At 48.8% G+C, this 27,617-nt stretch overlaps 1 protein-coding gene across 3 annotated transcripts in view; it reads right to left on the minus strand.

Moving 5' to 3' along the window:
• TRIM67 (tripartite motif containing 67) overlaps positions 1–27,617 on the minus strand; it is a 46,668-nt gene that overhangs the window by 9,888 nt on the left and 9,163 nt on the right. Inside the window, exons 2-6 of one of the 3 annotated variants that reach the window (XM_033099759.1) lie at positions 7,069–7,164; positions 5,376–5,498; positions 4,291–4,401; positions 3,021–3,159; positions 1,110–1,255 (exon numbers count right to left, since the gene is read on the minus strand). In XM_033099759.1, coding sequence (XP_032955650.1) covers positions 1,110–1,255; positions 3,021–3,159; positions 4,291–4,401; positions 5,376–5,498; positions 7,069–7,164 — 615 coding nt within the window. Of the gene's footprint in view, positions 1–1,109; positions 1,256–3,020; positions 3,181–4,290; positions 4,402–5,375; positions 5,499–7,068; positions 7,165–27,617 lie in introns of all 3 variants that reach the window. The other 2 variants (XM_033099758.1, XM_033099757.1) reach the window with 2 other exon arrangements.

Below are 27,617 nucleotides of genomic sequence, written 5' to 3' on the forward strand. Positions count from 1 at the left end.
CTTTCTGTTCCTGGTGGGGGAACTATGCCAGTTCTTAGCTCATTTGCACAAGCGGCATGACTGAGGTTCTAGACCCAGTGAATGACCACCATTCCTGTCTCAAGCTGCCTCATCTTCTCACGTCCCTAGGTCGCCCACACTCACATCTCCTAAGGGAGTGCTGCCCTATTTCCCAAACTTTCATGTTCTTGGAGGGATTCGTACAACCCAAATGAAAGGGTAGTGCCTAAGTCCCTTTGAGAGAAACAAAAGGAATATTGACCTTGGCAAGATTTGTTAAGTGGGTGCAACTCCCCAGGAGAAGAAATAGAAGAATTGTTATAGTTGAAGTGGTTTGTTAGAATGAACCTTTATTTTGTGTTTTTTGGGAACAGAAAGGAGTGTTCTTAAGAAGACTCATAGAGTTTGTGCTTCCTGGCGTTCATGTCAACAAAACAAACTGACACTAACGTGAACTTCACTGTGTGAAATCTCAAGGTAAGTTCTATTAGGGGTTCTGCTTGTGGGGGGAGGGCTGTCCCAAGGTTTCTACCAGATGCGGGAGTAGAAGATGCATTTCTGGCTCAGTCAGAGCCCTTATTGTCCCCCTGATGTCTCATCACTGGGGTCATGAATGTAGAAGGTCACCCCATTCCAAGAGCCATTTATCAAGTGTCTTCCACATGTGGAGCGCCTTGCCAGGTGAAATAATTAGTGAACCAGGCAAGGCAAGGTGTGAGCGAGCATTGGGGGGCTGGGAGGTGTGGGGGGTGGTATGTGGGAGGGGGTTGAATAAATGTGGATGGAGTGCCGGGGTCAGCTGGGCAGTAGGTCCGTGCAACGTGACACCTTTTCTGAGCTTTACCTCAGCTCACCTGTGTCAGTCTTCACAGAAAAATCATCCTGCATTTCCTCTGTGACCACCACGTCTGCCTGCTGGGCCGCCCCACCTAACCCTTGGTAGACAAGGCCCATCTCCCACAAGCCCAGAGCGTTCCCGCCCTCTATCCTTGCGGCCAATAACCTCTTTGGTGGCATCAGGGCTAAGGGCAGCCTCGCGGGCTGGTCCAGGGCTGGGGCAGGGCGAGCCACTGTGGCCTCGCCTCGGCCTCCCTCCGCCTTCGGCTCACCCGGAACTGCCCCCCGTCGCCGTCGTCCAGCTCCAGGATGTAGCCGTCCGCGGGGCTGTGGGTGAGAGGCGGCGTCCTCCAGGCCAGTGTGGCGCTGTTGTTGCGGGTGCAGCACTTCTCCAGCTGCAGCAGGGGGGCGGGTGGCACTGTGACAGAGACCCGAGTTTAGAGCACAAACCCCCCCCCCCCCCGCGCCGGAGGGGGGGGCCCTCCGCCTCCCCAGGGGCCCAGCCCCAGAAGGAAACGTGGCTGAGCTCCCTCACTGGCCACCCTGTGGTCATTCCCGGCCTGTCCAGCGCACCTCGATGGGGAGTCCAGTCCCAAGGGGGCTGGCTGGTCATGCAGCTTATACGGGGGCTGGGGCTGGGGGTGGGGCAGGGGCGGGTTGAAAGGCAAAGACACACTTAAGCCTTTGGCCAGGAGCATTTTAAAGTCCGGGAAGGAGGGGCAATCCTGGAGCATGGAACAGGGAGCCCATGGAACAGGGGTTTGAACCAGACGTGTCATGCATCCTACTGAGGTGAGATGGGGAGAATGGTTTTGTTCTCAGCTGTGTTTAGGCTCAGGAGATTTCAGAAACCAGTGTAGACCACACTGACATTTTTAAAGGGAAAATCGCAACCTGAGTTTTGTTCACTACAGATTTCAATTTGGTGCCAAATACTAGGGCACTCACTGTCTTCCAGGTTTCAGCTGATGGTTTGGCTGGTGCAGCCCCTGCCTGATCACAGACTTGGTCTCCAGGCTGGCTGAGCGCAGCCTGACTCCCCAGCCCAGGTTAGGAGCATGGAGGAGCCCTCTCGTCACCCCCAGGTCCTGCGCTCGCTCTCCCCTTCCTCTGTGGGCTCATCCCACTGCCTCATCCCTCATCTGGAACTGTACCAAGCCTCCTCCTTCCACACCCCCACTTTCCAGAGGCACCCCTCCTTCCTCCTCCACCAGGCTCCTCCCTCAGCATTGTGTCCCATTTACACCTGGTGCAGGTGGCAATTCTACACCTCCCCCCAGGTGCAAGCTGTGTGAGGGGGTGTGCAAGAGATGTGTTTTTATCTTTAGTTTAAAAATGGCCATATATTTTACAGGTCAGGATTTTCTTGAGTTCATAGATTCTGTAGGTATGGTGCTCAGTCCTTTGATAGTTTGGTTTAAAAAAACCAAATGGCCTTATTCTCTCTCCTGATGCCGCTGGGCAGGCAGCTTTTAGAACAGGACTGTGGGTCTGGCTAATTTTATAATTTGGGCAAGTTTTGCAAAGTTTACTTAACCCTTTGCCTGTGTCTGCCATGGCTCTCTGAATTCACCTCTTACCACCCTCCACCTGGTTCACTCTGTTCTCACCTCTGACCTTCTTGCTCTTCTCAGAACACAGAAAACTTATTTCTGCCTCAGGACCTTTGCACTTGCCAGCCCTCTGCCACTTGAAATGTTCTTCCCTTATGTTGCATCTGTCTCCTCCTCCTCACCTCAACATACCCTTTAAGCCCCCTTCCCAAAAAGCACCTTCTTGTAGCACCTGCCATTATCAGACATTCTATTAGATTTGCCTGTGTCTCATTTACTGTCTTCTCTAGAATACCAGCTGAGTTTTATGAGGGAATTTATAGACTTGCTCTGGGCTGTGTCTTGAGCACCTGCGTGGCATAGTGCCTGGCCTGTAATTGTCTCTGAATCAACAAATGATCCTCTTTTTCAAGTGAAAAAACTCAGACTCAGCCTGCTACTGGCCTAGGTCGCCAGGCTAGTGGGCGGCTGAGCTGGGACTTGAGCCAGGTGTGTGGCACGGGCGTCCCTCCCCTCCTACTGTGCTGCCCTCCACGTATCACAGGTCTTCCAGTGGCACTAAGTTGCCCCCTCAGGGGGGACGCCTCTTCTGAAAGAAGCTTTGACTGAACTGGGCCAGTCCCAGCTCACCCCTACATTTCATCTGAATGAAGTCCAGCTGGTGGATGGCTTGCAGCAGCGGCTCACTGTCCAAAGTCAGGTCAAACTCTGCAGACACTTTCGGTTCCAGGGCGCCTTTCACCCACTGCTCCTGAGACACCTGGACACGCTTGATCAGAGCATCTGAGATCTTAAAGGGAGCACAGAGTTTAGGGTGTCGGTTCGCAAAGGAATAATAATCATGCAGCACATGGTGGGGGAGGCGTGGGGGTGGGGGCTCCCTCTCATTGCTCAGGGACGGGAGGGGCTGTGCTCAGTGGGTGTGTGCTCAAGCCGTGGCAGGGAGGCAATGACCCGCCAGCGCCAGAGTGACACTGGGCAAGTGAAAATGCATGGTGTTGTTCAAGTCATACTGTGGAAGCGCCTTGTGTTAAATGTAAAGGAGCGCCTGTTTTAAAGAAATTAGAAAGTCCTTTTGTGAAACATGATGCTTTTTTAAGTATACAAAAGCATTCTTCATAAAACCTCTTTTGCTAGACCTAGTACTTTGCAAAGTGAAACAAACTGGTAGTTTGTTGCAAGGTCTGAAGAACCCCTTTCCCGTAGCCCCAGAATTTGGAAGCTCTCTCCTGCTGGTATGTCCTCCGAATTGTACGGCTTCTTCTGCTCCAAACTGTCCAGGGCTTCTCACCCACAGCTCTGCTTCCTCCGCTGGGAAGTCCTGCCCATGCAGAGCCTTGCACATGTCCTGCAGAGCCGCCACCCCGTGTACCCGAGGGCCTTCATCATTTTCCCCACAGACGGAGGACTGAGCTCCGTCTGAATCATGGCCATGTTCCTGAGAGATGCCCACGACCCTGAGCCAGCCTGGCTGCTGGGGTGTACCCTGCCAGCAGTGGTCATCTGTCCAGGCCCACAGGGCTCTGCACACTGACGTCATGGGCCGTGTCGCTCCTGCTAGCTCACTGCTTCCTGTGCAACCTTTCCAGCTTGTTAGGCAAAGACTGTTCTTTCCTATTTGTGAGGAAAATGTTGAATTGGGTGTCTGGAAGTCAAAGTGTAAATGCAGGGCATTTTGGCCCTAGAAATTATGACATCTGCCCAGAACCAGGGTCACAGCTAGTGAGAGGCAGAGCCAAGTTGAGAACCTGTGTCTCCTGGAATCACTCAGCAAAGCAGAATTTACTCAACTCCAGGCCAGTGGAGGGGACCTCCTTAAAACTTCAGCTAGTTTGGAGGGTAGCAGTGGAGGTGGAGAGATGAAGCTGAGCCCGCCTGGTGTCTTCGGGAGCCAGCTCACCTGGAGGAACCCAGCGGGGTCGTTCTCCTTGATCACCTCTAGGCAGTACTCCATCAGCCCCGTCGACTGGCGCAGCTTCAGTGTGCAGTGATTGATCTGGTCCCAAACCATCTGTGATGAAAGAATCCCTAGTGACCATCTATCTCATCAGAGGAAGCGCAGTCAGGCTGCAGCGAGAGTCTCAGAAATAGCACAGAGAGAGGCCGGAAGGGCGGCACTGCTCTGGCACTGCTCTGGCGCCTCGCACCCTCTCCTGATGCCCTCTGTGGCTGAGATCCAGGCATCCTCTTTACGGGTAGTAAACGGACCCACTTTCCAGTAAGCGCAGACACAACACCCACCAGAGCAAATGTCCTAAACTCTGGATAGAAAGCAGAGCAAGTACATAATCTGAAACTCCCCAACTTCTTGTCTCCCTTCTCACTTGTTGGGTGGTCTTGGGTAACTCATGGGCTCAGCTGTTTTGATTGTAAACCATGGACCCTGCCCAACACTCATTCCTTCTTTCCTGGAAAGTAATATTTTCTGATTTGGTGGGAAATGTCTATACAATAGATGGAGCCCCTGGACAGTGAAGCAGCCCTCTGTCCATGCAGCGTGCTCACAGGGTGCCTGCCTGGACCAGGAGCCCCACACCTGTGAGGGGAGATCCTGCCCTCCCATTGGTGGGTAGCGCGTGTTAGTATTGCTGTTTACTGAGTGCGTGGGACATCAGAGAGCCTGATGAGGGGGCAGAGCTGGAGGCCTCGTCACTGTCGGGGGTTACTTATGCTCTGCAAGATGAGAGCAGGAGGGATCCCTTTGGCAGAAAACAGGAACGTAGAGAAGAGGGGAGCGGATGGACCTCTGACTTGAAATGAGCAGGATTCTGGTGTCTGACTCTGGCTTTGGAGGGAGAACATGGGTGTTGACTGGCTTTGGGAAAGTCACATGAGTGTATGTAGGCCCGGAGCAGCCTGCTCATCCATCCATTTCCTCTTCCCTCCCTCTCTCTGTCCCTCTCTCCCCCCTCCCTCCCTCCAACACCGCATGCTGGGTGCAGAGGCTGTGATGGGACTGAGGGCGCCAGTACCCCAGGGACCTACCTTCAACTTGTGCTCCCTCTCCTTCGTGACCTTGGTGAGTAGCTTGGCTTTCTGTCGAGTTAAAGCATCGACCAGTGCGTCACACTGAGCGACTAGGCAGGCTTCATAGTCCAGTCCGTTTTCCTGGGGGAAGCAGAGAGCTTTAGGGAGAAGGCATGCTGAAATCTGGTGAGTGCTAGACAAACGTACTTCAGAGAAGCTCGTCCTGGAAGCATCTGTGATGCTATTCAATTGGAAACATGTAGATATGAGTTAGGGGAGGGGTGCCACGGATCTCGGCTCATCTCTGTGGTGATATATTCTGTAGTCATTCAAACCCTGTTTAGAGAGAGTTTTTAATGCCATGGGAAATGCTCAAGAGAGACTATTAAGAAGGACAAAAGCAGGTTACAAGTTGTGTATAGCATAATCCCACATGTGTGTACACGAGTGCGTGCATGCATGTGTCTGAAGCAATGGAACACGGTGTCAAAATGGGGAGGTGGTCACCTCAGGTGGTCAGATATTGGTGAAATTTTTCTTAAGTCTAGCTATTATTCTCTACTTTCCAAAATTTCTGTAACACATTCTTTTGCTTTTAATAATAAAAAAAAAAAACAGTAAAACAACCCCAAAAAATCCCGTGCTCATGCTGTAGGGTCTGTCTTTCTCAGTTAAAAAAAAAAATCCTTCTAGGTCTCTAAGATCAGCACGAATCTGGCCTCATGTTACGGACTGAATTGTGCCTGCCTCCCCCTCCCAATTTGCTGTGTTGACGCCCTAACCCCAGTACCCCAGAAAATGACTCTTTGGAGACAGGCCCGTAAAGAGGTAACTAAGGTGCCCCCCCCCCACCCATTAGGATTGAGGTCCATATAACAAGAGGCGATTAGGACACAGACACACACAGGACGACCGTGTGAGGACACGGAGAAGGCGGCCGTCTGCACACCCAGGAGAGAGGCCTCAAGAGACACCCACCCTGCCCACAGCTTGAACTTCTAGCTTCCAGAACTGTGAGACAATAAGTGCCTGTTGTTTAAAACACTCTATCTGTGGTGCTTTGTTGCAGCAGCCCCACCAAACTCATACATCTCGTGTCTCTGAAACATGAGAAACATGACTGAAAATGCCCTGTGGCTGAGTCTGCACTTGGGCTCGTCAGGAAGGACGGTTCTGTTGGCCGGTTAAGGATTCGGTGCCCTCAGTCCCTTTCCTCCATCCCGACACTGGGATGCTTTACCAGGTCATCATATGTGTGAACAGTTCCTCCACGTACACGTTCATATGGAGCACACGCGTATGCATTCTCCCCTACAGACAGAGCTCCCAAGGCCACAGAGGGTGCCTTATTGATGCGTGTCAGGCTCAGGATGTGAATAGCATGGGTGCTCCTAAGTACACGTATGTAGTAAATGATGCATTTATATTTTGATGCACTGATGACATGGTACAAAAGTACCACAGACAGATACCACATAGGACGACATGGCCACGCAGCGTGCTGCACGGCTTCTTTCCAGCTCTTTCTGCAATCCCCTCTAACTGAGCCCGTGTCAGCAGTCACCTGGGTGTCGGTGGCCTGAGTGTGTTGTCTGCCTGAGGCTGTGTGGTAGGACAAGCAGAACTCATGCTGAGCACACCTTCCTTTCTTCTGGGGACATCTGGTGAGCATTTTGCACCCACTGCCCTCCCACCGCTGGGCTTCACTCACCTGGATCTGCTGCAGAATGTTCTTCAGCTGAACCAGGAACTCTTTTGCTTCTTTTGCCTTATCGGAAACTCCATTTAAGGCCTGAGACAGTTGGGCCTGAAAACCACAGGTTGAAAAGGAAAACAAGGTGTTAAAGGCACACAGTTTGCACGTCATCATAAAGACGTGTGCTTCTAAGAGGGGGTAGAGCTAACCCCGCCCACAAGGTGTCCTCCTTTATGAAGGGACCGTGACGGACAGACTCATGGCACCCACACCATATACTCATCTTCCCAGCAATGGTTGATAGTGTTGACTGACCCCCAGTCTGCTGTCTGGACCCCAAACTGCGAGAGTACGGAGCGCTCAGCTGATTGGTTCGAGCCCATCAGGCTGCTGGTGATGTTGGAAGAACCCAGGACAAGAAGGCATCAGAGCCCTCGGCCTGGTCCAGGCCCCTCCCCCCGCAGCTCTATCTGTCATCAGCAGGATTTGCAGAGCCTTATGTTTATACGGCCCAGGTCCTATTCCAAGGCCACTCACCCCACCCCTGCACATAGCCTTTTGGCCTGAGGGAGGTGGCTGGGAGAGAGGCTCACGAGCCCTGGAAAAGGCTGGGAATCCTGAGGCATCATCTAGAAGGACATACAGGCTCCTTAGCCCTAGGGACTCTCCACCCTGCAGAGAGGGGTTCAGACAAAGGCAGCTGGGACCCAAAGGTGGAACTGCGAGCTGGCGCCAAATCTATGACTTTCAGCATCATGTTTCTTTTTAACAAAACACATACACGCACGATCAAATCTGTCTTCAAAACTTAGCTATTTATAGACTGATGACCTTGCTTTTTCACATGACCTCATTTTTCACATTAAAACGCTGAGGAAGGAGCAAAACAGGGCCAGAAAGGCCAGGGTCATATCCTGCCCTCTCCTGCCCCTCATTTTCTTTAGGTCTCTGCTCAAATGTCACCTTGTCGTGACACCTCTCTTCTCGCCCTGCTTTATCCGTTTTCATAACATCCATCACCACCCCACATACGTTCCTTTTCAGTCTGTCTCTCCTCCCTGAAATGTAGACTCCCCAGAACCGGGACCTTGCCTGGACTGCAGGAAGAGCATCCGGTGACCATATATTAAACGAGTGCTTGGTGAATGAATGAATCAGCGAGTGTGACTCTGTTGACCATATCGGTGGTTCTCAAAGTGTGGTGCCTGGACCTCTCACCTGGGAATTTATTAAATGAGAGTTCTCTGGCCTACTGCTCAGACACAGGCTGACGCCCAGGGATCTGTCTTTTAACAAGCCCTCCGGCAAGCTCTGACGCAGCTTGAGACCTGCTGGACTGTCTCGTACAAACAGCCTCAGCTGAATATCTCTGAAGAAGAAGGCACATGAAGCCATGGGAAGGGTGAGACACAGGGAAATATGTGCAACGAGCAGGAAGGGGCCTCAGGCTCAGGAAACACTTACATTCAAGGCGAGATCCAGTGAGGTTTGGGGTCTGTCCTGCTGGGAGAAAGCTGTGAACCTCAGACAGGGGTTCAGCTTACATGTGGCTCCTTGGAGAAGTTTTCCTTTCTCCACTGGCGTCACCATCCCTACCCCCACCTCGACTGATGTGGGCACGTCCCTCCAGAGCTCACCCAGCGTGTCCCACTCTCTACTGCCGTTATTGATACAGAAAAAACACCCAGTAGGACTTATGGGAATGACAAATGTTCTATGTCTGCTCTGTCCAGCGTGGCAGCCACCAGCCATAGGAGGCGACTGAACACTTGAAGGGTGACTAATGCAGCCGGGGGGGGTGTTGGATTTTTATTTCATTTAATAGGTTAAGTTTCAACCACCACAGCCCAGATCTTTGCACCTGTCCTTCCAGGGGTGTACCTCCTAGGACAGCTCATCTGTCCCCAGATAACTGCGTTGGAAGGAGACTGACATGCTCACACCGTTCACAGGCCCCAAGTGAGACTTTAACAATGGGGGTCGTCAATAGAAGTTTGTCAGCGTCCAGAAAAGAGTTGCACCTCCCTCTCTAGCACACTTCCCGCTGAGGCTGCACCAGCTCCCTCCCTGAGGACCTGTTCAGTCCTCGATGGTGGGGACTTGGTCTTCTATTTGCATTTCTAGCCAGTGGTGCTGGCATAAACTGGGGCTCCAACACTGCTCCCTGGCTAACTAGAAAGCAGAGTGGTTGCTTGTGTGAGATGCGTGCTGAGGTGGGGCAGACCCCAGCACACCCACCACCACTATTAGTGGCCTTTGCTGGCCAGAGGCCCCGAGAGGCCACATTAGGAAGGGTCCTATCCCCTCTGCTGTCCCTGGGAGCCAGCACCAGCCTCCCAGCGCCCAGCCCATCCCAGGCTTGCTGACCTGCTTCCCGCATGGTAAGTAGAGCAAGGAGCCTGGCAAGGAGCCCAGAAGAGAGTGATTTTGAAGGAGATCAGTGACCTCAGGCAAAAGCCTGGCTGAAAGGGGAATCATTTCACAGCTCAGTAGACACTGCTCCCAGGCTCACCAGATTTGCTGCCGGACCTTTCGCTCTGCTTCTGAATGCTGTCTGCAGAGGCTCCCGCGCCCCCTCCAGTGCACCCCGCCCCCACACCCAGGGCCCAGTGGTGCTCATCGGCAAGTATGGCATGCTTATTTGGCTTCAGTGTTTTGACACATGCACTTCTTTCTCACGGGGACTATTAAAATGCTAGCAGAGGACACTGAAAATCGTCCTGCTCTAGTCTGAGAGAAGAGCCTGCAGTCTGAGAAATGTGAATGGATTGTTTCGTTTCTGTGGATGTTGTTTACACCAAACTTTTGGAAAGAAAGAAAATATTCAGGCAGAACATGAAAAAAACATTTTATGATTGAGTGGATTTTAACCTGAATCAAAAAGTTGCATTTTAGTCTTCCTGTTTCTTTAAGGTTAGAATTACATTCCTGTGTTTTCTGAGCTTAGATGGACAGCTGAAAAGTACAAGTATATCCATACTGGGTCAAACCACCTCCCTGCCTGCCCAGCGTCATGTCTTCACCCGCAGCCCCAAGGAGTAGCTTTCGTGGCACAGGGCGGTTTCCTGCCTTCTCCGCCCATTCCACGTGGCCTGACCGTGTGTTACAATACACTAACCACGAGGGCCCTGGGCGACCAGGATGTGAGTCCTGGCTCTGTCACTTGTCAGCTGTGTGTCTCGGGAAAATCTGTCATCTCTTTGTTCTGTAGTGCCCTCGCCTGTAAGATGGGAATGACAATAGTCCCTACCTCATAAGAGTTCTTACAGTTATGCTTAGTTAGGTAAGTCAGGCATGCCCCAAATCCTCTGTAGTTGCTCAATCTGGGTCTGTCCTATGTGAAATGTTATAGACAATGTTTGCGTCCCCCCAAATCTGTATGCTGAAGCCTTAACTCCCAATTCAATGATAGTTGGAGGTTGGCCCTTTGGGAGGTAATTCGGTCATGAGCGTGGAGCCCCCTTGGTGCCCTTACGAGAGGCACAGAGCAGTCACACAGGGAGGAAAGGCCATGTGAGGGTACAGAGAGAAGGCAGCCGTCTGCAAGGCAGGAAAAGAGCCCTCACGAGGAGCGGAGTCAGCCGGCACCTTGATCTTGGTCTTCCAGCCTCCAGAACTGTGAGAAATAAATCTCTGTGTTTTAAGCCACTCAGTCTACGGTATTTTGCTACAGCAGCCCAAATGGACTGAGACATGAACTTTTCTAAGTTACCTAACTAGGGCCTATTTATATTTTCAGTTCATACAGCTTCAGAGAGAATTCTTATGTTTTCCATGGTCTCTGTGGAAAAGCCCCTAAGTTGCCTCCTTCCAACCTTGGTCCTTGTTCTCTAACATCAGGATTCCCTGATAGACGTGCATACAGTGAGACACGAAGGGACTAGACATGGTTCAGCCCAACCTCTCCCTTTACACACGAAGAAACTGAGCTTCTGGTAAAATTTAACTATAAAGGAATACACAAATATATTAGTATTTTACTATTAAATGGTCTGTGACCAAGTATGGGCACCATGCCTGATGCAGAGTAGACATTCGTTAGATGCTTCTTTCTGTGACGTTACCTAAGATCATAGAGCTAATTAGAGGCCATTCTTATTTGACTATAAAAAGCCTAGAAACTAGGTGCCCCTCTCAAGGAAACTACTAGCCATAGGCTTGAAGGATGTGGAGGAATGAGACCAGGTAAATCTAATATCTGTTTGAATGCAGCCAACACCATCTACTAATGTTTGGGGAACACACTGCCAAGTGAAAAACAGGCAAAGCCCCCAGTAGAACTATCAGCTCCATCAACTGGTGGGGTTTGGAGTTCAGTGCTGCCCATGTGCATTGGCAGAGGCAATGTCCTATTACTTAATGAAGATCACCACTAAAAGTCACTCCAGAAAATTAAGTGCTGAACAGCCAAATAACCCCCGACCGCTGTCCCAGAGATGGCTCTGACCGTCATCTCCCCACTCACCAACGTGCACCGTTCCCCTTAGCTCAGCATCCACGGCCCTCGCCAGCTTACCTCCCAGTGCTGTCCTTGTGGTTTCCACCCTTTGGTCAAACTGGACGCGGCCACCCCTGGCTTTCCTCCCCCCTGCCGTGGCCCCTGCAGTCCCCTCGGCCTTGTATGCTCTCCCACTCCTGCTCTGACTGTCACCTGTGAACTTTCACTCCATCTACTAAGACCCTTCCAAACGCCACCTCCTCCTGAAGCTTTTGCTCCCCTCACCGAATGGAGCGTGTGCTTTGAACCCTCCTAGGATGTACTGCACTGCCTGGGGAGGTGCCTCAGCTCTCCGGTCCTGTTGGCCAGTCCCACACCACCAGTGCCCTGCAAGCTTGTGTCGTGCGTCTGGGACGGCAACAGGGCCTTATATGCAGAAAGTCCTCCACAAATGTCTGTGTTGGTGCATGCATTTTGTTCTCGATTTTGTCTGACTCACTCCCCCAAGTGATTCAGGTCTCAATCCTCTCACACGCTGGGCATAATTAAAATGGCCATGTGGCCACGCTGACCCTACCGCTTTGGGGGCACAGAGCCCCACATGGTACTGGGCTCTGGCAGTCTGGCCCTACCCTGTTGATTGAGATGCTTTTCACGACTTCTGGGCATTAACTATTTCTAGTTAACTGCCTCCACTGATCCAGCCCAATTTGTTCATCCTCGGTGGGATTTCTGATGTGCTTCCACTCACTGCCTCTGCTTGAAGTCCAGAGGGTTCCTCCATCTGGTCCTGCCCTCTCCCTTCGTGAGCAACCTGCCCAGTGCTGGGAAACCCCACGCCAGAGCAGCCGGCAGACAGCGGCTTTGTGTTCCAGTCTCTGAACTGCCAGCCACAGGCTCCTAGAGCCCAGTAACCATACTGAGTAGAACTGCCCTCGTCGGCAGAGATGCGGTACTGGGCCTCAGTTGTCCTTACTAAGGAAGCAGATGCCGTGATAGAGCTGGAGACTGGAGAACACAGAAGCCGTCCCCTCACTGGGACAACCCACGGGATGGCAGCAGGGCGAGGGGCACAGGGAGACCCTGAGCGGGAGGGGATCGGGCCCGCACACGGTCCTGAAATGGGGACTGGGACAGACCCTCCCTGAGGGAGCAGCAGCCAGACCTTCTGGATCCCGCAGCCCCACAGAGTCCCCTCTCCCAGTTCAGTTCCCAGAATCTAGCCCCCACCCCCAAGGAGCCAGGCCATGGAGACTGTCCCTGGGTGTGAAGATGGGGCAGCCCCTTGGGGAGAAGTCACCTGGGCAAAGAGCAGGTCAGTATTTGCTGTGAGGGGGTCATTTTTGGATAGCAGGTCTCTTCCACGTTAGACTGTGGTCCTAGGTTGAGGGGACCACCTCCCAGAAGGAGAAAAGGCCTTTGGTGGAAGAACTATGATCCAGGGGTGACCTGGGCAGCTTCTTTGTCCAGTGGATGTGGCCCAGATTTGGGGGGGACCCTGAGGCAAAACAGCTCAGAGGATCTGCAACCTGAGCCAGTAAGGAGGACATGGGGGACGTGAATGGGGCTCCCAGATGCCCGTGCAGTGCATGGACGCCGCCTCCGACCCCAGAACCTCCAGGTGGAGGCTGCAGCCATGACTCTGTGAACCCTGCAGGATTGTTATCTGTGAGGATCCCCCTCTCTTACTGCCCCCACCCAGGGCTGGTGCAAAACAAGAAAATACTGAGAGGATGTACCTTTCCTTGGTCCCTCAGACTTGTTGAGTCCCCCTGCTGTGAGTTCTATGGTGTATTTGTCCAGTTGCTGCTCTAACAAGTTACCGTGAACTTAGTGACCTAAAACAACGCGGGCTCATTCTCCTAGCGATCTGGAGGTCAGCAGTCCCAAACGAGCCTACTGGCTAAAAGCTAGATGTCAGCAGGGCTGGTTCCTTCCAGGGGATCTGAGGCAGAATCCGTGTCCTGTCCCTTCCAGCTTCTAAAGGCGTCCACATTCCTTGGCTCCTTGCATCACTCAACCTCTTGTTTCTGTCTTTCCATCTCCTACTACTGACCTTGGCCTTCCTGGCTCCTTCTTAGAAGACCCCTTGAGATGACATTGGATTCAGCTGAGTAATAATCCAGGATTATCTCCTCATCTCAAGACCCTTAATTTAATCACATCTGCAAAGTCCCTTGGGCCATGCACCGTGACCTAGTCCCAGAGCTGAGGGTTGGGACATGGACATCCTTGGAGGTCACTAGTCAGCTTGCCACACCTGGCGATTGAATTTATCCTTTGTAACCTCATTTCACATGTGGTCACTGCAGTGTCAACGTCTGCTACCTTAGACACCTGTGTGCTTGATGAGGTCCTGGTGGGTGTGTTCAGTGTCATGTTCCCAGCCTGGAGCCGGGTGCCTGGCACACAGCAGTGACCAGAAACTATGTCTGATGGAAGTTCTCACCTGGATCCTCTGCTTTCTGAGGGCACGAGGCAGGGATCAGGACAAGACCCACCCACGGAACTGACATCTACTCCAACAGAGACCCACCTCTGAGGCCAGAAGGGCGGGTCTTGCTGAGAAAGGTGCAGTTCTGGAAAACCGGCTGCCTGGCCACAGGCTGGTGCGGGTGGCCTGCCCTGTCTTGCAGTGGCACAGCTGTCTGACGCTGGGAACATCGGAGGGATAGCCAGAGCCGTAATAACAGACAGTGTTCACTAAGCACTGAGCCTTTACACATGCAATTTAGTTGATTCCTCACAATCTATCAGGGAGGTGCTATTATTATCCCCATTATACAGAACACAAGACTGCAGCTCAGAGAGGTGAAGTAGTTTGATCCAGATCACATAGCTAGAAAGCGGTGGAGCCAGGACTCAACTCAAAGCCAGGTTTTTCCGAACCCCAAACCGATGCTCTTAGCATGGTGCTGCCTTTCAGATACTCACCCTAGATGGAGGAAGGAGAAAACCTGATTTTCCACCCCAATTCCTCAGAGGCAGAGCTGGTGCGCGGGGACAGTCCCTCAGCTCCTGGCCACATCTTCCTGTCCAGCAGCTCTCTGTCCCTGGCAGCTGCCTGTTTACCAGTAGGGATGCTGTCAGACCTGAGCTTCATTCTCCATTCCGTTAAAGTTTCAAATGTGCAGCTGCCTAGGGAACTGCCATAGCAACTTCCAGTATGTGTCAAAGTGACATTCCCTTCAGCCTGGGCTCTGTGCCTGCACAGCAGTGAGGTCTAACGGCCCCACGGGAGAGCTGAGAGTGCATCCAACAGGAATAAGATAGAGGCTGTATGTCAACTCCGCCCCCATTGGACCTGGGTCCTAATGCAAGTGAGGAGTGGAAGGGATTAGTGACACAGTCACAGAACACTGCTCTCAAAAAGATCTTTCTGTTTATGATTCTGCCTCCAATTCTAATTGTGAGGTTTTCCCCACTCCAAGCAATTCTCCAACACCACCTGGGTGTCCTACGATTCAGCTCAACTCTGACACTACCTGGAGGTAGTGTCACATCCCACGGGTTAAGGACTCAGTCCTCCGAGATCAGCTGCATCCCTGCAGACGCCAATCACAATGCAGGTTGTCACCTGTGCCTCTGACCTACCAGCTATCGATGACTATAGAGTGGAGGTTCCCACGACCTCCTCCTTGTGCTGGATTGATTTGCTACAGTGGCTCACGGAACTCGGAACAGTTTATTTACCAACCAGATCCCGGGGTATTATAAGAGGACGGAACTCAGGAACAGCAGATGGGAGAGATGCACAGAGCAAGGTGTGGGAAGGGGTGCAGAGCTCCCATGCCCTCTCTGGGCGGGTCAGTCTCCCTGAATGTCCACGTGTCCACTGACCTGGAAGCTCTCCCAAACCCAGTCCTGTGGGGTTTTATGGAGACCTCATTACAGAGGCAGGAGTGATGAAATCATTGGCCGGTGGTGACTGATTCAACTTCCCACCCTTCTCCCCTCCCCAGAAGTTGGGGTGTGGGTCTGAAAGTTCTAATGCTCTGATCACATGGTTGGTTCTCCAGGTAACCAACCCCTATCTTTAGGTGACATGGGGGCTGTCCCAAAGTCACCTCATTAACATAACATGACAGCTTTACTACTCTCATTACTAAGGATAGTCCATGGATTCCATCCCAGGAACCTGGACAAAGACCACATATATATTTCTGAGTAGAAGTCACCACTTCACACTATTACACTGGGAGGGTATGTGAGGCGAGACTGAGGTGGGGGACATGTAAGCAGCTACACTCCCTCTCCAAGAAGTCTTTCCAGGCTCCGTGAGTGTATGGGACCCGTTCTCTGTCCTCCCATGGCCTTGCTCACCCCCAGTTACAGCCCTGACCGCCGTGGTCCTGTGATGTAGTTACTTGTCCACTTCCCTGCATCCTTCCCTGGACCAGGACTGGTAGTGAGGTTAACCCATCCTTGTGTCCCAGCACTGGCCTCATGGAACAGACTCAGCAGTGTTTTCTCAGCTCACTGAATACAGTGCCATGGGCTCTGGTGCAGCAGAAAGTCAGGGAAGAGGCTGGGCTCCCTCGGGTGGGGGTCCCGGGCATAGCTGTGGTTGGCATCTAGTTCTATTTCCAAGGGCCCCAAACCTGGCTCCTGTCTGGCCTCACCTCCCCGCCTGCCCTGTCTGGTTCTCCCAGCTCACGCAGTGGCCTCTCCGGGTCCCACCTGGCGGGAGCTCCTGAGCTCCACCCCTCTGGGCAATTTTAGATTCCCTCCCACCTCAGCAGAGAGAAAACAGAGCCAGACCCTCTTCTTTCCTCTGACCCTTCCAATGTAGGTGGGTGGGATGCAGGGTGGTCCATGGGAAGGGGAGTCTCCTTGCTCACAGAGAGGTTCAGGTAGAGGCCATGTGATCCTGTCAACAGGGACAGGTGGCGGGAATGACTGTAGTATAACCACACATTGGCTGGCTTGACTCAGAACTTCCTGCAGACGAGCATTTTCCTCTGAACCAGCCACTCAGGGAGATGGTGAGTGAGATACTCTGCTCCCTGGAAGCCCAGGCCACAGCTCGGCTGCCCACTAACTCAGGCCCCAAGAGCAGAGTAAGCTGACCCTCCCTGACCTGCCCGCCCCGTGCTTGGACGCCCTGCCAGGTGAGTATCCAATGATCTCTGGCCCTGGGCTTTGGAGTCAGGGCCTGAGTTCAAACCCTAATTTTATGTGACCAAGTTGCTATTCTCTCCGAAGCTTTGTGTCCTCACCTGTGAAATGGGGTCATGACACATGCCCCAAAGGGATTCTAGGTTTCAGTGAGCACGTGCATGGAAAGCCCTGGGTCTGGAGCTGGCATTGTACTTACTGATGGTGTGTCTGAGTTAACGAGACCCCAGAGAAGGCTTCTCCAGGCAAGTGCAGCAACCACTGCTCTCCTGCTACTGGCTTCCGAGTTATGCTTCGTAACAGTACCCCAGTTTTGCTTTGAGAGATTGCCTTTCTCTACTGGGTACAGTCTAGTGGGACTGGAATCAGGGCCCCAATACCACTGCCTTCACCCCAACAAGGGGCAGGCCCTGATCTATGTAGGATGCCAGCTCCTTGGAATTCAAAATTGAACCAAGGGACCAAGGGATCTAGGGAGATGGACATTTGTTCCCTAGTGCCCTGACCAGACTCCTGCCACTAGACCATCCTCACCAATCCTGCTCTACAAGGTTGGACAAGTAAGTTCACGAACTTGTTGTAACGATGGTGCTAACCTTTTTTGGTATCAGAGGGATTATTCATTATGAATTTGTATCAACTGGACAAACAGTTAACCCAGTTTACTATTTGCAAGTGCTGAAAAGGCTGCATGAAAAAGTTAGATGAAAATTACCTGAATTTTTCACCAGCAATTCATGGCTCTTGCATCATGACAGTGCACCAGCTCACACGACACTGTCTGTGAGGGAGTTTTTAGCCAGTAAAAAAATAACTGTATTGGAACACCCTCCCTATTCACCTGATCTGGCCCCAATGACTTCTTTCTTTACCCGAAGATAAAGGAAATATTGAAAGGAAGACATTTTGATGACATTCAGGACATCAAGTGTAATATGATGACAACTATGATGGCCATTCCAGAAAAAGAGTTCCAAATTGCTTTGAAGGGCGGACTAGGTGCTGGTGTCAGTGCATAGCTTCCCAAGGGGAGTACTTGGAAGGCGACCGTAATGATATTCAGCAACGAGGCATGTAGCACTTTTTCTAGGATGAGTTCGTGAACTTAATTGTCAAACTGTAGCATGTGTGAAAGTCTTTGGGACCAGAATGCCTGGTTCAAATCCGGCTCACGCTGTCTGTGACCTTGGTCAAATATTTAATTTCCCCTTGCCCCTGTTTTCCTCAACCATACGAGAGGGAATAATGGCAGGAGGAATCTTAGAGTGTCATTGTGGGTTTGAGTTAATATGTGTGAAGTGCTCTGGATGGTACCTGCATACACGATGCTGTATGTTCAAACCTGACTCTCAAAGCACCCTCTGATTCTGTGAGTGTGAGGAAAAAAATGTTATTTTTCCAATAAATGCTCTTTTATTCAAGTTAGCCAGAGTTGGGGTCTTTTGCTCCCAACAAAGAAGTCTAACGTGTAGTGGTTAGGAGGCTAAACAGACACAAGGACAGCCGTTATAATTAGCGATTTGCGCTGCACATGGATAAACACAGTCTCTGTGGAGATGCTGGTGGTGAGAGGCGTCTTCTCAACCATGACTCGGCTTCAGACTCTGACCCCCCAGATTCTGACAGTTCAGGAGTTCTGCGTAACTCCTGCCACCAGGCATACAGGGGGAGCCATCCAGCTTGTCAACAGGGATCTTCAAGCTGCCAATATTGATATGTCAGAGCCACCAACCCAACTTCTTTGGCTGGGACTTGGTGCTGAGGTCAAAACAAGAAGAGGCACAACTGATGGGTGATATCGCCAGGAACTGGCTCAGGTCTCCATTATGCCCGCGGGTGCACAGTTGCTTCTCATTCCAAGGGGACCAGTTACTGCCAAATGACCCTCAAGAGCTCCTAAGTGCAGGAGCCAGACAGAGAATAACGAAAATTCCTGCACCCCTGGGACTTGGACTTGTCAGTTCCTCTTGAAGTTAACAGGCAGGGGTGCCAGCAGGTACCATCCTTCAGACACAAATCACCTTTGCACTACCTGTCAGGCTGCGCCACACCTCTACACCTTTACATGGCCGTTCAGCTGTTAGATGTGCCCTTCCCTGGCTTTGCCAGTGCCCACAGTCACCATTCAAACCTCAGCTGTAGTGTCGCTCCCTCACACTGTCTGGCCTGCTCGCCTCTCCCGAGTCCAGAGGAGATGCTTCTTTTATGCGCCTCCCTCCCCCGTCACCCCACACCTCATTGCTGTCATCGCGTTTACTCCTTCTTCTGCTAAATTGTGCATTGTTAGAGGCTGGAGGCCCCATTTGCTTCATTTTTGTATGAGCTCCTAGTGCAGAGTCAATAAGTATTGGTTGAATAAATAAATTATTTTTTTTCTTGGATGATATGATAGGAAAGTTTATAAAATGAACCAAGGATCGGAAGCAAGGACCAGGGTTCTATTTTCTCTTTGCCTCTGACATACAGTATAACATCAGAATGGTCATGCAATTTCACTTCTACACTTTGGGGTAACTTATTATAAAATAGGATTATATGGACCTCATTTGTCACTAGCCACATAGAGATATTATAAGGAGAATATGCTTGTGTGTATACTAAATATCTCAAACTATCACTTTTAAACTTGCTCAGGAAGTGCTGGATTTATTTCTACCATAGCAGAATAAATAGATTTTAAGCAAAATGAAACTACCAGGAAAAGATTCAGAACAGAGAAAAGTTCAAAGGAAACCCAAGGAATCAAAAAGACAGTCTTTTTTTTTTTTTTTTTTTTTTTACTCCTTGTAAGTCAAAGATTTACTACTTGCTCAGCTGAATGCACATTGCAGGATGGGCACTCCAGAAGTTGTATGAGTGACAAAGAACATTTATCTCTCTATAGCTCAGGGGGTCATGGAAAAAAGCCTCCGAGTTTTTTAAAAGTCAAGTTAAAGAACAATCTAACTATGGGTCTAAGACACTTATGGGTTGAAAAAGTGTGTCTGCATTCTTCTGCAGCCAAAGGAAAAGACAGAACTATTCTGACCAACAACAGGGCAAGGCTCAGAGCAGACAGGCAAGTTAGTGAGATGGAAAGAGTGCACCTATATCCCACAGCTTTTGCTACCATGTTTCCCCGAAAATAAGACCAGGTCTTATATTAAGTTTTGCTCCAAAAGATGGATTAGGGCTTATGTTCAGGGGGGTGTCTTATTTTTTCATGTACAACAATCTACAGTTATTCAAATACAATCATGTCATCTTTTTCTGGAACATCATCATAACGTACTAAATGTGTCCGTCTGGCTGATGATCCTAACTAGGGCTTATTTTCTGGTTACGTCTTATTTTCGGGGAAACACGGTAGTTATGCTGCAGCAACACACCCTCACAACTCAGAAGCTTCCAACAACAAAGATTTACTCCTTGCTCAGCTGAATGCACAGTGCAGGTGACCTGTGTTCTGTGCCTCACTTCATGTCCTCTGCATTTCAGGATTCAGGCTGAAGGAGCCCACACATGTGAGATGTCCTAGCCTCATAGCAGAGGACAAGGACCTACAGCAGAAACACACTGGCCCTTCAAGCTTCTCCTGGGTGGTGGCAATATCACTTCCACTCTCATTGCAGTGACCCAAGCAAGTCACATGGCCCAGCCTGGTATAGATGGGGCAAGAAGTGCAACTCTTCCAAGAGGGGAGCAGAAAATACTGTGAGCAAATAGCATGTGGTGAGATGTTCTCCCGAGTCAGCCAACTTGGCTTTCCTTTCCTAGCCACGTGTTCCTGAGTGATCTCTTCCTCCCCTACAGGATCTATGTTGAGGGACATAGTGCCGACTTCTTCACTGTGACAACTAAAATTAACTATATTACAGCATGTGACTTTTTTCCTCTTTCCCCTGTGTCATCCAACCCCTTCGTCTCTCACTGTGTCTTCCACCACCTTCCACGCTGTGAACTTCAATGTAATACACTTGACCAGAGCCCCCAATGCAGCTTCAGTGGTGGGGAGGGCAGAGAGGGAAGACGGGCACCCTCAGACTTGCTTCTTAGAGACAAGATCCTGGCTTTATATACTCAGAGAGAGGTAAGAAAGAAATCCCTAACATATTTTAATGTTTGTATTGGACTTTATCCTAAAGGGAATAATAGGATAAACATGCAAAGATGTATATGCACGAATAGACATTGCAGATTTAAAAATGGTAAACCTTTGTAAGTAATCTAAATGTTCAGGAATAGTGATTAAATAAATTATGCTTTATTCACATAACTGAAAACACACATGCATTCAAATGGCAACGTATTTCTATATTTATTGACACAGGACAATCTCCACTATAGATTGTTCAGTGGAAAGAAAAATATCATACCAAACACATATAAGAATGGCTCATTAAAATATTTATTTTAAAAAAATATATACAAATAAATGGCATACACAGGGAGTGCCAAAAAATGTATACACATTTTGAGAAAGGAAAAAAATTGTAATACTCAATATATACTGATAACAAAACATGCATGCAAGTCATGTGTATACATTTTTTTGGCACCCCTGATATGTATATACCATTAATGTAATTATATATGTTATAAGAATACAGATGATTTTTCATATTTTTCTTTGCAAAATGTTGTCTCTATTGTCTGAATTTTTAAACAATGAGTATTATTCTTTTACAACCAGAAAAAACAATGAAGCTATTTTCATTTAAAAAATTCATATGTTACTAAGCTCTCATCTCATATCTCCATCCTTGAGCAGCTAAGAAATTTTACAACTGAAAACTAACAGCCACACTGCTTTTTCCCCAAACTCCCTCTGATTCGGAACTTTCAACCATCAGAACATCCCGAATGCAGCACCAATCTTTCTTATTGTAACACTGGATGGCTAATATTTTAACATAATTAGTTTTGGTGATTGTCACCAGGCCTCAGGGGACGTGACAAGGATAAAGAGCCTCCCTTTGAAACCACCTGTCTCTCCTCCCTCCTTCCTCCTGCTCTTTGCCCAGAGTTTTCAGTGCCCATAGTGGTCCAGAGCTGCCCACCAGACACCCCATAGCCCCCCACCTCAAAGTATTCGTTCTCCCCGATCCATGACTGGAATCTGAACCCCACACCCTGGGGTGCCTGGAGTCTGCTAGTGCCAGGGGGAAGCAATTCAATCTGGCTGAGTATTTTCTCAGAGTTCAAGGAAACAACTGGCTTAACTTGCCTGGGTTAGTAACTTAATTTTCCTTCAATTGCCAGTTCTTTCCTAGTTTCATTTCCTCATCTAGATTAGTTATTAATGTTGTCACATGCTGTGGGTGAATTGTGTCCCACAAAAATCCATATGCCGGCATCCTAATCCTCAATTCTTCAGAATATGACCTATTAGGAGGTAAGGTCCTATCAGATGTAATTAGTTAAGAGGTGGTCATGGTGGAGTAGCGTGGTCCCTTATCCAGTACGACTGGAATCCCTATAAACAGGGAGGAATTTGGGCACAGAGCCACACACATCGGGAGAAGGACTCCCAAGGAACCACTGAAGCAGGGGCGCCATGGCCCTGACACCACCTTGATCTCTGACTTCTGACTTCCAGAGCCGTGAAACATTACATTTTGGTGATTTTAAGCCACCCAGTTTGTGTTAATTTGTGGCAGCAGCCCTAGCAAACTAATACATTATGTGTAGTTTTTATTTTTTTCCCCTATTCACCCACGTTCTTTCATATGTACTCAATAAATGGAATCACATTACAAGTGCTGTTTGTCCATGTCACTCATATAGCATTGGGTTTTCTGGAGGAGAGGGGAAGTGGGAGAGTTCCTCGTGGCCTCAGAAAGAGGGTCGGGGACCACAGTAACCTGAGCACATCATGGGTACAACAGGCACGCTCCCCTTTCAAGTGTGAGGACACTGAAGAAACTTATCCAAAAACATAGCTCTGAACCAAACCTAGACCTTTTGATTTCAGTTCAGATCCTTCTATTATATCAGCCAATAGCCAATCAGAAGGTTGGTCCAGGCAATGCTGCGATAAAGCTCTCCAGCACCCACTCAATGTGACATGATAAAGTGTCCCCCCCAAGTGACAGGTACATTAGTAGGGCAGACGCTGCTTCTCAGCCATCCTACGAGAGGGCTCCCCACAACTTCAGCCCCTGAAACAGTCTCTTTTTTCACACATGCTCGGCCTGGACACTCACGATGATTGATGATAATAATAGCGGCTTTCCTTTACTGAGCACTTATTATGTGATAGGCACTGCCTTAAGTGCTTAGAATGCATTATCTCATTTAATACCAGGTCAATCCATGACGAGTGGTAGAGTTTTAGGATTGTCATCTCTAAAATAAATTTCCCTTTTCCCTGTATTCTACTGCCTCGGTAGCACTAAAGATTTCAGTGATGTCAGTCTAGTAAACTTACACTCAGTCTATTCTCTGGACAAGATAGAGCAGTGCTAACATCTGGGGAAAGTCATGCCAATATGTGCAGCTAGCTTCTGTCATCCCACGAAGTCCGCTGACTGTGTTTGATTCACTATCGCATATAAGGAGAAAGGAAGTGCCATGCTAGTGAGTGTGGATAGCTCTTCAGTAAGGGGCCCAGAACAATCCATAACTCCTTCTCCCCTCATTTTATATATGGTTCCCTGGGCCATCCCTTCCTGTGTGAATCGCTGGCCCACGGTTCCCCATGAAGTTAAGAGGGACTGCACTGGAATAGTTACTTGTGGCATTGCTATCAGAATACATTTTTGTGTTAACACACCATTCATTTATCCAATAAATGTTCCTTCTGGCCTACTGGATGCCAGCTGCTCTGCTGGGTACCAGGAGTGCAAAGATGAAAAACGACGCAGACCTTGCTGTCAAGACATCCAAAGTACAGTGTTATTTATGCATGCAATGCATACAGTTGCTTGAATTAAGAAACAGACACTGTAAGTCTGTTAGCTACAAGACACCATTGGTAGGTGTAAATAAGAAGAGCGTAGTAAAGTGGGATTTTATGTTTAAGGCTGCCTGGAGTATTAGAGTGAGTATCCATGGAGACTCTGAGAAGACTCAATTGGCAGAAAAGTAAAACTGAGCACAGCAAGATCAGGCTGGCCTGAGGAACAGCCAGAGACCACAGAGTAACTCAGATGGTGCTCCAATGGGCAGCTTGGGGTTGGCTCTCAGCTGCATGAACCCTGACTTTTCCAATGCACAATGGCTGTTCATTCTCTATCACCCGGCAACTACAGCTTCTTTTTCATGAGGATCAGGCCACCTCCAGCCACTGCTAACCATAATAGAATGTTTTTGTGACATTCATGTTTCATGAGACTTGCTCTTAGAGTTTTCTCTCCATGGTCAAATTATAAAGAAGAACATTTGCCTTTTATGTTTGGACTCCTTCCTTTGCACTCTCCAAATCCTTCCAATCCTTTGAGACCCAACTCAGCTCCCATCTCCTCTATGCTGCCTTCCCTCCTGTGTGTGATGGGTATGGCCTCTGCTCTCCTCATTACACCTGTCAGACATCATTAGCACCAGTCATTTGCATCTGGTTTTGTTCCTCATTCCTTGTGCGTAAGTAGATGAGCCCTCTTGTCCATCTAAAAATAACTAGAGATGATGACCAATCCAAAACTGACTTCTTTTCCCCTCCATTTTAATTTTCCAATTACAGTTGACATTCAATATTATTTTATATTAATTTCAGGTGTACAGCATAGTGGTTAGACATTTACATAATTTGAGAACTGATCCCCCGATTAGTCTAGTTCCCACCTGGCACTATACAGTTATTACCATCTTACTGACTGTATTCACCATGTTGTACTTCACATTCCTGTGACTATTTTGTAACTACCAATTTGTACTTCTTAATACCTTACCCTTTTTCACTCACCCTCCCAACCCCTCTCCCATCTGGTAACCATCAAACTATTCTCTGTATCTATGAGTTTCTTTCTATTTCATTTGTTTGTTTATTTCGCTTTTTAGACTCCACATATAAGTGAAATCACATTGCATCTATCTAACATACTCTACTCAGCCCAACACCTTCCAGGCCCATCCATGTTGCCATAGATGGCAAGAACCCATTCCCTTCCCTGGCCAAGCAATATTCCATTTGTATATATGTACCACCTCCTCTTTATCTATTCATCCATTGATGGACACCAATGCTGCCTCCATATCTTGGCTATTATAAATAATGCTGCAATGAACTTATGGATGCACATGTTCCTTTGAAGTAGTGTTTTGGGTTTCTTTGGCTAAATAGTCAGAAGTGGGATTACTGGGTCCTTTTTTGTCTCTTGTTATAGCCTTTGTTTTAAAGTCTATCTTGTCTGGTATAAGTATTGCTACTCCAGTTTTTTTTCCATTTTCATGAAATATCTTTTTCCATCCCTTTACTTTGAGTCTGTGTGTGTATTTCCATCTGAAGTGAGTCTCTTGTAGGCAGCATATGTAAGGGTCTTGTTTTCTTATCCATTCAGCCACTCTATGTCTTTTGATTAGAGCATTTAATCCACTTACATTTAAAGTAATTGTTGATAGATATGTAGTTATTGCCATTTTATTATTCATACTTTTTTTCTTTTTTCCCCTTCTCTTTTTCTTAAAGAAGTCCCTCTAACATTCTTTGTAACACTGCTTTGGTGGTGACGAACTCCTTTAGCTTTCTCTTGTCTGGGAAGCACTTTATCTTTCCTTTGATTTTAAATGACAGTCTTGCCTGTGCTGGACCTGGAGGTGTGTGGAAGAAGCCACACTGCAAACCAAGGTTGGCTGCCACTATGACCGGGCCTGGGATAACTCCATAAAAAACCCAGGACACCCCAAGGCCTGATGCTACTTGCTGGCTCCTGTAAGACTCAGCCACTGATAGAGCCTTGGGCAGTACATGATTGGACGAGGCAGGGTTTCATGGAGTCACCAGCGTGGGACAAGTGGTGGTCACCAAGTTAATGTAGATTCTGGTTTGTTGCCAGTGCTGAGCCTGGAGCTACTCAGCAAAAGTCTCAGAGGACACCGAGGCCAGACACTGTTTGCCTGCAGCCCATGGACCCTGACAGTTTCTCAAGAAAGAGTGCAACATGGACAGGGCTTGCTGCTCTCTGAGAAAGTGCTTCCAGCAGTGCACAAGTTGGGTGGGGTGGGATCCCAGCTGAGTCAACAGGGTAGAGTAAGTGGAGCTCACCAGGCCAATCAGATTCAGATTTGGCCTATGGGGGAGGGTTCAACACAGGAAAAATGGTGCCCACCCACCAGCTACACAAGAGAAGGATTCTATACAGGGAAAATGGTGACTGTCCCTCCAGTCCTTGCCCTGAAGCCACACAACTCAGTCTCTCCCTGTATGTTTCTGACTTCTCCTGAGTCACCATCCCTCTACCGGAGCTCAGGGTGAGTGTCTGCGAGTGAGTGAGTCTGTTTGCAGGCCCTTTAAGAGGATCTCTGGGTTTCCCGCCGCCTTCTGTCTCACCTGGACAGTCAGAATCCTAACTGATTTTCACAGCCAGATGTTGTGGGGGTTCCTCTTCCTGGTACTGGTGCTCCAGACTGGGGAGCCTGGTGTGGGGCTGGGGCCCCTCACTCCTCAGGAGGGACCTCCATGGCAAGATAACCCTCACGATTCTCAACCACCACACGGAGGTGTGGGACCAGCCTGTTTCACGTCTCCGTCCCTCCTATCAGTCTTGATGTGGCCTCTTCTTTATATCCGTAGTTATAGGACTTCTGTTCAGCTAGACTTCAGATGGTTCTCCAGGTTGATTGTTCTATAATTTAGTTGTAAATTTAATGTGGTCATGAGAGGAGGCAAGCAGAGAATTTATCTACTCCGCCATTTTGGATCTTCCAACTGACTTCTTAATCTTTTTTCAAGTCCCTTTCACTGCCACCTTTGTCCTCTGAGTCTTTTTTCTCATCCAGTTTCCTGATTTCTTTTTTGCTCCACCCCCTTCAACTTAGCCAAGCAAACTGAGATGTTTAAAAGGTTTCTGCTGCCAGGTTTTACTGGCAGACTGGATAAATATAACAACGTGGGAAAATGATGAAAATTTACAAGAATCTTCAAAAAGGATTATATCCAGTCTATTCCTGTTCTTCAATGAAATTTAAATGAAGCTAACATTTAATCTTCCTTAGCCTCTCAAGCTAGATGTCTCCTTAAATGTGGCTTCTGGAATCTCTTTTATCATCATTCTTTCACCACTGTCTTCAGATCCAATATGTTTTCTGTAAGTTTCAGATGCTAAAGGATGTATAATTCAAGTTCCCTCATTTTTATCAGAAATAGCATCATATTTCTCAATGTCTCTCTACTTCATGTGAATATGCTAATCCCTGGCATTTTGCCAGCAAATAATAAGCTCTTTGAAAGAAGGAACTAGGTTTTAAATAAATTTTTTAACACCTCAAACAATGCTATACATTTGTTTCTTCTTTCTTTCCTTACTAATAAAACTCCTACTCATCACTCATGACCCCAGCTCAAACATTATCTTTTCCTCATTCTGCTCCTCTATTCTCTTTTCCCATTTCCCCTTCCAAATCCCAAGGCAGAATTAACAGTCTTTTCCTTTCTGTTCCCTCATCAATTTATTTATAGTAAAATATAGTACTTATTCCACTTTTTTATATGAGGTGAACATACATTAGACTGGTTATAAAATTGTTCCTTTCCTCCAGTCACCTGTGGTCTGTTTTATATGTACCCACAGCCTGTGGTTACAGTAGGAACCCAACAAATTCTTATCCAGTAGAATGTTTTAACGAATACTATAGAGAGCTATGGGAGGTGTATCCTTCATGTACTAGAGGACACACAAATGGACTCAGGAATGAAAACCACCTGAACCTTACGGCTTTAATTCATACTCTCCGTGGGCCCCACCACAGACATTTCACCACCACCATCATCATTATGACACCCAGGAATCCTCAGAAGAGCAAGAGTCCTGACAGACAGGCAGCACGGATCCTGCCTGTTTTATGCAGGTGGCCCTGAGGCCTGTGAACCCCA

This window comes from Rhinolophus ferrumequinum, chromosome 27 (assembly GCF_004115265.2).
Source record: "Rhinolophus ferrumequinum isolate MPI-CBG mRhiFer1 chromosome 27, mRhiFer1_v1.p, whole genome shotgun sequence".
In the NCBI taxonomy this organism is placed as follows: Eukaryota; Metazoa; Chordata; class Mammalia; order Chiroptera; family Rhinolophidae; genus Rhinolophus; species Rhinolophus ferrumequinum.